The sequence below is a fragment of the Schistocerca serialis genome, chromosome 8 (assembly GCF_023864345.2).
Source record: "Schistocerca serialis cubense isolate TAMUIC-IGC-003099 chromosome 8, iqSchSeri2.2, whole genome shotgun sequence".
Classification (NCBI taxonomy): Eukaryota; Metazoa; Arthropoda; class Insecta; order Orthoptera; family Acrididae; genus Schistocerca; species Schistocerca serialis.
In genome coordinates this window covers 10,355,622-10,369,297 of record NC_064645.1, presented here as the reverse complement: position 1 = coordinate 10,369,297, position 13,676 = coordinate 10,355,622, and the positions used below count along the sequence as shown (strand labels likewise).

At 41.8% G+C, this 13,676-nt stretch overlaps 1 protein-coding gene across 1 annotated transcript in view; it reads right to left on the bottom strand.

The window, feature by feature from the left end:
* The window catches only part of LOC126416522 (molybdenum cofactor biosynthesis protein 1-like), a 63,696-nt gene that overhangs the window by 29,997 nt on the left and 20,023 nt on the right, over positions 1-13,676 (bottom strand). Inside the window, exon 5 of the mRNA XM_050084267.1 lies at positions 5,547-5,692. Coding sequence (XP_049940224.1) covers positions 5,547-5,692 — 146 coding nt within the window. The remainder of the gene's footprint in view (positions 1-5,546; positions 5,693-13,676) is intronic.

The following is a 13,676-nucleotide window of genomic DNA, read 5'->3' as shown; positions in this document are numbered from 1 at the left end:
TAGGTGTGCTAAATGCTCGTCTGCTGTCTTTCCGGAGATCACAATATCGTCCAGATAGTTCGCAGCAGTAGGGACCGACACACAAACAGTTTGTAAATATTGCTGAAACAATGCAGGGGCGGATGCACACCCGAATGGCAGTCTTTTGAATCGGTACAAACCAAGATGCGTGTTAACCACCAAGACGCGCTGGGATTCTTCGTCCACTGGTATTTGCAAGTACGCATCTGCGACGTCCAACTTTGAAAAATATTTACCCGGGCACAGTTTGTCAAAAAGATCTTCCGGGCGGGGTAATGGAAAAGTTGCAATCACTAGTTGTGGATTCACAGTGGCCTTGAAGTCCACACAAAGTCTCAGTTTTCCGGAAGGTTTGGGCAAAATTAGTAATGGTGAGGCCCAGAGAGAAGCCTGCACACGTTCAATTACACCTTGTGATTCTAAATCGTGTAATGTTCTTGCGACCTCATCACGCAATGCGTGAGGAACATTGCGCGCTCTGAAAAATTTCGGTTGCCCATTGACTTTCAGTTCCAAATGTGCTTCATAGTTTTTAGCGCAACCTAAGCCCGGTGAAAAAATGTCTGCAAATTCTTCACACAGATGAGAAACATTGTCTGAAGGCACAGTCTGATTCATTGATAGGACCTGATTTACTATAGACATGTTAAACAACTGAAATAAATCGAAACCAAACAAGTTCACTGCAGTAGAAGAACGAAGAACGTAAAATGAGACAAGTTTTGTTTGTCCCTTGTATGTTGCAAGAAGGCTGCACTGTCCTAACACAGGGATATTCTGACCTGAATAACTATTTAACTTAACATTTGCGGCACGCAACGGAGGTTTGCCCAGTTGTTTGTACGTGTCGTGATTGAGCAATGAAACTGCAGCTCCGGTATCGAGCTGGAATGGTATGACCATTCCATTAAAGTCCAAATCTACAAAAAGTTTATCGTCCTGCTGACGACAAGAGCGACTGTCTCGTGCAATTTGAACTGATACAGGTACAGCATCACTTGCTAATTGACGTGATTTCCGGCGACGTCGACGCACACTTTGTGTGGGACGAACACTGTCACTGTTTGAGAAAGTGGCACTGGACGGGGTGGAATTCACTACATGAATGTCCATGGGCGAAGGTCCACGAGCCCGAGTGTCCTTGGTTCGATTCCAGCGCGAAGCAAAAGGCCTGGAATGGTTGTGATTGTCTGATCTGAGCTTTTTCTGGCAAACACTTTGAACATGTCTTTTCTTATTACAGAAAAAGCAAATAGCTTGGCGTGACGGGCAATTTTCACGCGAATGTCTAGTAGCACACCGCGGGCATGATTTCACTGCAGTTGTATGGTGTCGCGGCACACCTGGTTTAGAGCATAGCGGCAGCTGCGTGGACGTGCGCGAGGGCAGTTTACCGGGCCGTGCAGCGCGCCCGACGGGCCGGTTAATGTTACACACGGCTGGCGAAGTTGCAAATGATTCCTGAGCAAATTCAAGCGTGTCGTGTCTATCTAATATGTCTATCACTTGCTGAAGGGAGGGATTAACTAGTTTCAAAATCTGTTCCCATATACGAACATCAGAAACGTTCTGTGCAATTGCATCACGGACCATTGTATCTGAATAAGGGAGTCCACATTCACACTCAAAAGCACAATCCCTTGTAAGGCCTTGCAATGTTGCAACCTACTCCCTATTAGTTTGACCAGCCGTACATTTTGTACAAAAGAACGTATACCTTTTTGCAACTACATTAACTGTTTCCTTGAAATAGGCATCTAAAGCAGACAAAAGTTCTTCGTAGGACAGAGTTGCTACGTCGCGTCGGGGAAATAATTTCACTATCACATGGTACGTTTGCACCCCTACACACGCCAATAAATGAGGCTGCCGCTCGTTACCTTGAATTCTGTAGGCGGCGAGATGAAATCCAAACTGGCGTGACCACTCCGTCCATGTTTCCTTAGCTGGGTCAAACGGCCTAAAAGGCGGTGCAACTGTGAGTTGTGGCTGCGGTAGTGGTAGAGCGGCGGCTGCCGCATCGTTGTGCAGTTCACATTGACCCTGGACGAGCTGTCCAAGGGCATCCAATAACGCCTGCGTCTGCTGATTCTGCAAGCGATAAAATTCGGACAGTACATCTGGCGAAGACATGACACAAGTAAATGTAAGCAATTAGAAAGGACAAGACCCTTTCCGTTGACTCGTCGCCAAAAATTGTTGTGTCTAGACAAGACAGCCTAGACACAATGAGAGGAAGCCGAAAGGCAAGCGCTAAGTTAAAAAAGGAGGGCGTGAGGTCTGAAACAGGATACGTAATGAATGCTTGTGTGTTGTGCCTGGTGCAACTTTGTTTTCTTTATGGTAAATAGTGATCTATCTTTCCCTGCACACACACAGAGAAAAAAAAAACTGCCAAGTCCAGCAGCTAGGGGCAAGCTGCTGGAGTTGGCAGTCATATGTGTGTGACATGTGCTTGCCTGTGTGTATGAATGTGTGTGTTTCTCTGTATCTCTTTTGCTGATGAAGGCTGTGGCCGAAAGCTTTGTGTAAGTGCCTTTTTAATTGTGCCTGTCTACAGTGTAACATGTCTCCTTTACAGTAAGCAGCAATCTATGTTTTCCTATATTTTTCATTTACACAGATGTAATTAACAAATCAGAGTCTATTTATTCCAGAGAAGTGACAGTTTGTTTATGACAGTTCAGCACAAATCTGATTTTTTATATACAGCAAGGCTACCTATAAATTATTCTGTGTGCCAGTGTTCATGCTGACTATAGGGATTCACACTGATCATATGTAATTTGACACCTGGTCCTGTAAACTTACTTCTGCTCAACGTGAAAAATTCTCCAATTCACATTTTGTAATTAACCTTGACATATCAAATAATGCACCCTTCGATATAACTGCTTATTGTCCACTTCCCATCACTCTATTCCCAATGTCAATCCAGCTGACCTCTACTTCTAATCCAAAAACCATGGTTTACTCAATGTTTGCTATTGCAAGCTATTGCTATTGCAACACAAAAGTGCCAGAGGCACCAGTAATGATATACAATTAAAAATACTAGAAAGTAAGGCACACCAGTTAGTACATGCTAAGACAAACACTACAAGTGTCTAAGACACTGCGCTCTCACACAACAAGTACGAGGTCTGAATACATTCCAAATATGATACACTAAACTGTTTCATTCACAGTGGCAATATACATACTCTCTCCCCAATAAACAGAATAATTATAACTCAATTGTTCACAAGTATATATTATGACTCTTGCCACAGCCATGCAGTCAGTATGCCACAGGCGTGCCATAGAAAGGGATCAGGTTCAATTCCTTGTAGAGCCGGGAAATTCTGCTCGGTGGACAGACTGGAATAGGGTACACTCTGCTTGTAGTTCCAGCTGAGGAGATACTCAAGTGAGAAGTAGTGTCTTCAACTTCTGGAAGTTGATAACAGCCTGGAGAGTCGTATACTGACCCCCTAACTCTCCATAGATATATAGTAGAGGACATCTCTCGAAGAGCATTGCGTGGTCTTCTGGGCCCAATGCAGAGTTCCTTTATCAATGTATATTGTATATCACCACTTGTACACACTCATCAGCACAGTACCATATTGTCTCTTCACGTGGAAAATTTTTATTCCCTTGTTTGCAGATCAACATTTTTCCTCTTCTTCTTCTTCTTCTTCTTCTTCTTCTTCTTCTTCTTTTTTTTTTCATATTCCACATGGTTTATGCTCACTCCTTCAATGATACTGCCCATCCTTCTCTAGTGTGCGAGTTGTCCCTGCTTTCCTGCGTGTTTGTTGGTTTAAACACCCTTGTTTCAAAAGAGAGTGACAGCTTAGATACAGTCTTGTCAACATTTTGTATTTTTATTTAGCAATTATTGAATTATTGTTTGAGCCTTATAGGTGAATGTCACAAGATATTGTCAACCACTGCATTCACTAGATTGGAATGGGGTTCATGGTAACTTATCAGTTCATTTTTTAAGTTGCTGTTATCTTTTTCATCCTATCTTGGACTAGCTTTTCCATACTCCCACTCTATTTTACGTAGTCAAACAGTTATCTGCCCTTGCAAACTTGCTCCTTTACTACCAAGTTAACTAATACTGGGCAGCCTAACAGAAGTTCCAATATCCAATCTTTCACCACAATTCACCTACACACACTTTTCACTCACTGATTTTCTTTTTTCAATGTCATAAATATTTTGCTTTCACAGACTGCTGTGCTTTGAACATAAAATTGTAGGAAAATCTGCCTCACATGTCAGTTTTTTTTTTTTTTTTATTAAAGAATATGTTCCTTGCTTATTCCTATCTGCTTCTGATACATTTCCATTCTCACTTTTATTTTGTTTCGATCCATTTCTTTTTTCTTTGATAGACAAGTCAAACAACAATGGCAATATGTTGCAGCCCCCTGTGTTTCACCCTACTTACTACGAACTTACTTTTCTTAGCTTCCAATTTTATTAGTCATTTGGTTTTTAAGATACTTAAATTAATTGTTTGACCCTGTATTTTTATATCTTATTTTACCTTCGGTTGATAAAGGATTTCTGGTATGCTCACAAAGAGAGAGCTGATTCTTCCCACCCCCCACCCACCTTACCTTGTCCTGAAACAAACTTATCGCCAAGTATCTTGCAGTTTTTTTCCTATTATTAATCTCTTAGTCTAGTCATCAATTTAAAAGTGTCAGTTGTTGGTCCCATTGTCTAATAATTTGTACATTTATACACATGACGTTCCAATTTTTATTTGGAACATATAGACTCTGATAATCATGAATCACAGTTCAAATGGCTCTGGGCACTATGGGACTTAACATCTGAGCCAAGGCACGATTCAAACCTGCGACCGTAGCAGTCGCGCAGTTCTGGACTGAAGCGCCTAGAACCGCTCGGCAACGGTGGCTGGCGAATCATAGTTACCATCACATGGACAGAAATACTGTGTTAACTTTATTACAACCTAGGGACATAGCTAAAAATGTCTTCACATAATTTCCAGTCCTGATTACTTTCCTTTAATTTAATCTCACAAATATGTTAGTGTAACATGATGTTGACAGAGGCAAATTATATATACTCACAAATTATTTAGCTAGAGGTATCTGGTTTGTATGTCTGGGAGGGAGGAGGGTGCAAGCTGAAAACTTCAAGAAAAGATTACTCATTTCATACCTGCTGGATTTAACTGCAGTTTATCTCTTCCATATACCAACCACATACCTAATGTGCATGGCAAACAGTTTGAAAGTATTATTCTATACTCAGCATTTGGAACTATCAGTTCCTTCATGAGAGAGGAAAGAGGGATAAGTTTCTGAAGGTCTGAAAGGTCACTCGGACTCCACAACTAATGTGAGGACAAGAGGAACAAATGTGTCTATAAGAAGTTTTGGAATTTCACCTCCTGAAGGTAAAATACTGATCAGTCTGTCAGTCTTCTAGTAATTTTATGGTTTCCTTGCATGAATTTTCACTTGGACATGATTATTCTATGTTTCATCACTCACCTGAGAGATATCTCTGAATTCCCAAAGAGACACACCTTCAAATTGCCATCAGCTGTTATCGGTAAACGGTTGCACGTGCCACAGAAGTGTTCACTCATTGAGGTAATAAATCCCACACGTCCCTTGAAGCCCGGGACATGGTATGCCTGCAAAAAGAAATTGTAAGAAAATAGCTACTGCTGTTGTGAAAATACTATAAATGTGTTGCTCACCAAGTGGAGGAAGGAGAAAATGTGCATTAAGGGGAGTTTGAACGCCCTATCCTGACAATGTTAAATTTAGTGACTTAACTTCCCCGTACTTCAGGAACAACTGTAGCCATTGACAAGAAACTTTTACAGGACATTAAACTATATGTTCTGAGTCTTACAATAATTGCATTTCAGCCACTGCTTTTGGAAATACAATTTTTTAATTACACAGTTAAAATTTTGTGTACTTTTTTGTATGTTATTCTAAATAATTTTATTTATACATAACATTATGTTCTTCTTTAAGTTCAGAAGACTCAGGATACATATGTCATTACTCCCTGAAAATTTGAATTCGCTACTTGAACTAGTTTCTGAGATTTAGGGAAAAATGCAAGAGAAAATGTAAATTTTCAGGAAGAGTTTTTAAAGTTTTAATAGACTGTAACTCAATATATGCTTAACATTTTATTTTTAGTCACTCAAAAGCACCCTGCACCATACTGTATATCATCCTCTTGATCTTTTTTAAGTTTTTTTTGTTTTCTTCTTTCTGGACTCCGTAGTGGCCAACTGTGCTGCATACTCTGCTTTACCATTGCAAACCGTGTCCATCCATTCAAATTCTCTGATGCAGTTTGCTCCAGAATTAATTCCCATATGTTGTAGCACTTTCACGCTACCAATGTTGCCATCGTTAAAAGCAATAACAGCATGACTGACCCCCACTTTAGTGTCTTCATTACAAGAAAAACATTTTTTGGTCTACATCTACATCTACATCCATACTCCTCAAGCCACCTGACGGTGTAGGGTACCTTGCGTACCTCTATTGGTTCTCCCTTCTATTCCAGTCTCGTATTGTTCGTGGAAAGAAGGATTGTCGGTATGCCTCTGTGCGGGCTCTAATCTCTCTCATTTTATCCTCATGGTCTCTTCATGAGATATACGTAGGAGGGAGCAATATACTGCTTGACTCCTCAGTGAAGGTATGTTCTCGAAACTTCAACAAAAGCCCATACCGAGCTACTGAGCGTCTCTCCCGCAGAGTCTTCCACTGGAGTTTATCTAACATATCCGTAATGCTTTCATGATTACTAAATGATCCTATAACGAAGCATGCTGCTCTCTGTTGGATCTTCTCTATCTCTTCTATCAACCCTATCTGGTACGGATCCCACACTGCTGAGCAGTATTCAAACAGTGGGCGAACAAGTGTACTGTAACGAAATTCCTTTGTTTTGGGATTGCATTTCCTTAGGATTCTTCCAATGAATCTCAGTCTGGCATCTGATTTACCGACGATCAACTTTATATGATCATTCCATTTTAAATCACTCCTAATGCATACTCCCAGATAATTTATGGAATTAACTGCTTCCAATTGCTGACCTGCTATATTGTAGCTAAATGATATGGGATCTTTCTTTCTATGTATTCGCAGCACATTACACTTGTCTACATTGAGAATCAATTGCCATTCCCTGCACCATGCATCAATTCGCTGCAGATCATCCTGCATTTCAGTGCAATTTTCCATTGTTGCAACCTCTCGATATACCACAGCATCATCCGCAAAAAGCCTCAGTGAACTTCTGATGTCATTCACAAGGTCATTTATGTATATTGTGAATAGCAACGGTCCTACGACACTCCCCTGCAGCACACCTGAAATCACTCTTACTTCGGAAGACTTCTCTCCATTGAGAATGACAGGCTGCGTTCTGTTATCTAGCAACTCTTCAATCCAATCACATAATTGGTCTGATAGTCCATATGCTCTTACTTTGTTCATTAAATGATTGCGGGGAACTGTATTGAACGCCTTGCGGAAGTCAAGAAACACAGCATCTACCTGGGAACCCGTGTCTATGGCCCTCTGAGTCTCATGGACGAATAGCGCGAGCTGGGTTTCACACGATCGTCTTTTTCGAAACCCATGCTGATTCCTACAGAGTAGATTTCTAGTTCACAGAAAAGTCTTAATACTCAAACATAATACATGTTCTAAAATTCTACAACTGATCGACGTTAGAAATATAGGTCTGTAGTTCTGCACATCTGTTCGACGTCCCTTCTTGAAAACGGGGATGACCTGTGCCCTTTTCCAATTCTTTGGAACGCTACGCTCTTGTAGAGACCTACGGTACACTGCTGCAAGAAGGGGGGCAAGTTCCTTCGCATACTCTGTGTAAAATTGAACTGGTATCCCATCAGGTCAGCGGCCTTTCCACTTTTGAGTGATTTTAATTGTTTCTCTATCCCTCTGTCATCTATTTCAATATCTACCATTTTGTCATCTGTGCGACAATCTAGAGAAGGAACTACAGTGCAATCTTCCTCTGTGAAACAGCTTTGGAAAAAGACATTTAGTATTTCGGCCTTCAGTCCATCATCCTCTGTTTCAGTATCTTTTTGGTCACAGAGTGTCTGGACATTTTGTTTTGATCCACCTACCACTTTGACATAAGAGCAAAATTTCTTAGGATTTTCTGCCAAGTCAGTACATAGAACTTTACTTTCGAATTCATTTAACGCCTCTCACATGGCCCTCCTCACATTACATTTCGCTTCGCGTAATTTTTGTTTGTCTGCAAGGTGTTGGCTATGTTTATGTTTGCTGTGGAGTTCGCTTTGCTTCCGCAGCAGTTTTCTAACTCGGTTGTTGTACTACGCTGGCTCTTTTCCATCTCTTACGATCTTGCTTGGCACATACTCATCTAACACATATTGTACGATGGTTTTGAACTTTGTCCACTGATCCTCAACACTATCTGTACTTAAAACAAAACTTTTGTGTTGAGCCGTTAGATACTCTGATATCTGATTTTTGTCACTTTTGCTAACCAGAAAAATCTTCGTACATTTTTTTAATATTTCTATTTACGGCTGAAATCATCGATGCAGTAACCGCTTTATGATCGCTGATTACCTGTTCTGCGTTAACTGTTTCAAATAGTTCAGGTCTGTTTGTCACTAGAAGGTCTAATATGTTATCACCACAAGTCAGTTCTCTGTTTAACTGCTCAAGGTAGTTTTCAGATAAAGCTCTTAAAAAATTTCACTGGATTCTTTGTCCCTGCCACCTGTTATGAAAGTTTGAGTCTCCCAGTCTATATCCGGCAAATTAAAATCTCCACCCAGAACTATAACATGGTGGGCAAATCTACTTGAAATATTTTCCGAATTATCCTTCAGGTGCTCAGCCACAACAGCTGCTGAGCCAGGGGGCCTATAGAGACATCCAATTACCATGTCTGAGCCTGCTTTAACCATGACCTTCACCCAAATTATTTTACATTTCGGATCTCCGTCAATTTCCTTCGATACTATTGCACTTCTTATCGCTTTAAACATGCCTCCCCCTTCACTGTCCAGCCTGTCTCTGCGGTATACATTCCAATCTGAGTTTAGAATTTCATTACTGTTTACATCTGGTTTCAGCCTACTTTCTGTCCCTAGTACTATGTGGGCATTGTGACCGTTTATTAATGAGAGCAGTTCTGGGACCTTTCTATAGACGCTCCTGCAGTTTACTATTAGCACATTAATATTGTTATTCCCTGCTGCATTTTGTCTATTCCTACCTTGCCGCATCTCAGGAGGTGTCTTGTCGGGCCTAGGGAGGGAGTTCTCTAACCTAAAAGACCCACATCTGCACTCCACACATACTCCGCTACACTTGTAGCCGCTTCCTGCATGTAGTGCACGCGTGACCTATTCAGGGGGACCCTACATTTCTCCACCAGATAGCGGAGGTCGAGAAATTTGCACCCCAGATCTCCGCAGAATTGTCTGAGCCCCTGGTTTAAGCCTTCCACTCGGCTCCAAACCAGAGGACCACTATCGGTTCTGGGAATGATACAACAAATAGCTAGCTCAGATTCCACCCCACGAGGCTTTCCGCCTTCACCAACTCCTCTAACCGCCTGTACGAACTGAGGATGACCTCTGAACCCAGACGGCAGGAGTCATTGGTGCCGACATGAGCAACAATTTGCAGTCGGGTGCACCCAGTGCTCTCTATCACTGCCAGCACGGCCTCCTCCACATCTCGGATGAGACCCCTGGCAAGCAGACAGAGTGAACACTGACCTTCTTCCCCGACCTTTCCGCTATTTCCCTAAGGGGCTCCATCACCCGCCTAACGTTGGAGCTCCCAATAACTAATATACCCCTCCCCCCATGTGCCTGCTCGGACCTTGCTGAAGGAGTGGCCACATGTCCACTCACAGGCAGAACGGGCGATGCCACACGGCCAGCCTCCACACTGACCCTCCGCCTCATGCGCCACGAATGCCGCTGAACCCGCCACTCCCCTTGGGAAGAGGGTGGCCCAACTGCACCCGGTACCCGCAAAGATGTCTTGACAGCAGGGTCAGTGGGTGAAGCATGTAACACCTGGGGTGTACCATGCAACGCACCAGACTCCCCACTGCTGCTACACTCTGAGGCAGCCGCCTGAAGATGGCTAATTGTGGCTTCAATACATTCAGCTGTTCGCGAACAGTGGCCAGCTCCTCCTGTGTCCGTACACAGCAGTCACACATCCTATCCATCCTAAGAAATCAATTTACTGTAGAGAGTTAATCAACTTATAACTAGACTGCTAATTCACTAAAGGCGGCTGATAGTTGACTAAACTGTGGTTACTAGACACTTCCTGTAGAAAACAATGAAAATAGCACTACCTGTCTCTGGACTGTATTGAAAACAAACACTAGCACTACTGGCACTATGGCTGACTAAACGGACTCTCTCTGACTGTATTCAAAACAAACATGAAATCTATGGAACACTATTACTAGCACCCGACAATTAAAGCTTCCTAAAAGCAAAAACACACGGAAAAAGAAGTGACAAGTAAGAAAAATAGAGTTAATACTTAAATTAGCATAGCTCGCTGCACAGCAGACGTGACCCAGATGGCAGTTACGACAACACTGACACAATAAGATTATTGAACGACTCATTGGGATTTTGAGTCTGACAATGCAGACACTTCTTCAATAATTCAGGATTGCCAGGTCTCTGTAAACAGGTTTTATGATATCCACAACTGCTGCTGGGATAGAATGTTTATGGCTGTATGACCTGTTTGAGTACTGGGCATTGCGGTAATTGCACCATGAACCAGATCTAGGAGGGCAAAGATGGTGTACTGGTTTATCATCAGCTGACAGTCTCTGGAAGAAGGTAGCCCATACTGCCTGCTTCATTTTCAACAAATCCTCAGTATTATTTCTAATGGCAATCTCATAATACTGTTGTACTTCATCAATCATTTTGTCTGTCAGCCTGCTTCTTGTGGTCTTACCACCTGAATGTTTCTTGTCTCTCAAACTCTGTTTCAACTTCCTCAATCTGGTACCCATCCTCTTCTGGACATGACCAACTCATTCCAGTTCTGTGATAAACTTCTCACCATAAGGCTGAGTGGCTACTACACTGTTATACGCATTTGAGTCTGCATAACCTAAGAACTTAGTGTAACACACTCCCCTTTAGTTTACAGATCGATTATAAATTTCAACAGCTGCACAGGCCTCCGTACGACTAGTTGTCCTTCATAATTTCTGTCACAGATATGCCCTTCTTCATTCCCTGATTTATACTTATAACAATGTTTGGTTAAAATCTGGAAATCTATTAGCTTTCCAGTATCCACACTGATCACTGTAGCAACAGAATTCTTAGAACTGCAGCTGCGCTTCTACCAAGTGCCCCAAAAGCTATGTCAATCATACCATCGTTTATTTCAGCAGCTTCATTTGCAGCACCCTTAATTGACTCACATGCAGTGGATTTCACAGCAGCTCCAATAAATCCTGCATACTTGTCCATTTTACAAAGTGGGTGTGGCATATACATCACGAAACACATTGTTTCTGCTGCAGTGTGTCCTTTGCCAATAGCTCTCAATCCATAAAACCACCTAACATTTATGTCAAAATAATTATCTTTACACTTATCAGAATTCCAAAATGAATGAGTGTATTTACAACTGGCAGAATTAATGATAAGTTTCCTGGCTAGTCCATTTGATACCTTAATGTCTTCATGTAAACTAACTGGCCCTCCACATACATACAGCATACACATTCACATAACACCCCTGTTAGGATGTGTAAATGTATCAGAATATAACCTAACCTACCGTTTACATGAGTTTTGTTTTGAGATAACTGTGTTATCACTATGTTTTATTTTAATCTTCGAAGCACTAATGGGTGTTTCTCTAGATACTCATGAGTTTGCCAGTATTTCATTGTCTGTAACTTCACACACCACATGCTGAACACAATTTTTCTCTTTATTCAAAAATTTATTACCATGAAACCCACATTTCTTAAAAACACTTCATTTTGGAGTCATACTTTTTGAGAGATTTACCAGTCTATTCGTCACTTTTCCTCAGAAAAACGTTAGCACTTCGATATACAAAGCATGTTTATACTATGAAAAGATACGATACTATTTTTGACAGTGCTACCAATACAAACACATAATTTAACCTTTATAACACAGCAATCCACAGCTTTCTATAGGGTAGTCCATTGATAGTGACCGGGCCAAATATCTCACGAAATAAGCATGAAATGAAAAAACTACAAAGAACGAAATTCGTCTAGCTTGAAGGGAGAAACCAGATGGCGCTATGGTTGGCCTGCTAGATGGCACTGCCATAGGTCAAACTCATATCAACTGCATTTTTTAAAAATAGGAACCCCATTTTTTATTACATATTCATGTAGTACGTAAAGAAATGTGAATGTTTTAGCTGGACCACTTTTTCACTTTGTGATAGATGGGGCTGTAATAGTCAAAAATGGTTCAAATGGCTCTGAGCACTATGGGACTTAACTTCTGAGGTCATCAGTCCCCTAGAACTTAGAACTACTTAAACCTAACTAACCTAAGGACATTACACACATCCATGCCCAAGGCAGGATTCGAACCTGTGACCGTAGCGGTCGCGCGTTTCCAGACTGTAGCGCCTAGCACCGCTCAGTCACTCCGGTCATCTGCTGTAATAGTCACAAACATATAAGTATGTGGTATCACATAACATTCCGCCAGTGCGGACGGTATTTGCTTCGTGATACATTACCCGTTTTAAAATGGACCGTTTACCAATTGCGGAAAAGGTCAATATCGTGTTGATGTATGGCTATTGTGATCAAAATGCCGAAGGGGCGTGTGCTATGTATGCTGCTCGGTATCCTGGACAACATCATTGAAGTGTCGGGACCATTCGCCGGATAGTTACATTATTTAAGGAAACAGGAAGTGTCCAGTCACATGTGAAACATCAACCACGACCTGCAACAAATGATGATGCCCTAGTAGGTGTTTTAGCTGCTGGGGCAGCTAATCCACACATCAGTAGCAGACAAATTGCGCGAGAATTGGGAATCTCAAAAACGTCGGTGTTGAGAATGCTACATCAACATCGATTGCACCCGTACCATATTTCTATGCACCAGGAATTGCATGCCGATGACTTTGAATGTCATGTACAGTTCTGCCACTGGGCACAAGAGAAATTACGAGACGATGAAAGATTTTTTGCATGTCTTCTATTTAGCGATGAAGCATCATTCACCAACAGCGGTAACCTAAACCGCCATAATATGCACTATTGGGCAACAGAAAATCTACGATGGCAGCGACAAGTGGAACAGCAGCGACCTTGGCAGGTTAATGTATGGTGTGGCATTAAGGGAGGAAGGTTAATTGGCCCCCATTTTATCCATGGCAATCTAAATGGTGCAATGTATGCTGATTTCCTGCGTAATGTTCTACCAATGTTACTACAAGATGTTTCACTCCATGACAGAATGGCGATGTACTTCCAACATGATGGATGTCCGGCACATAGTTTGCATGTGGTTGAAGCAGTATTGAACAGCACATTTCATGACAGGTGGATTGGTCG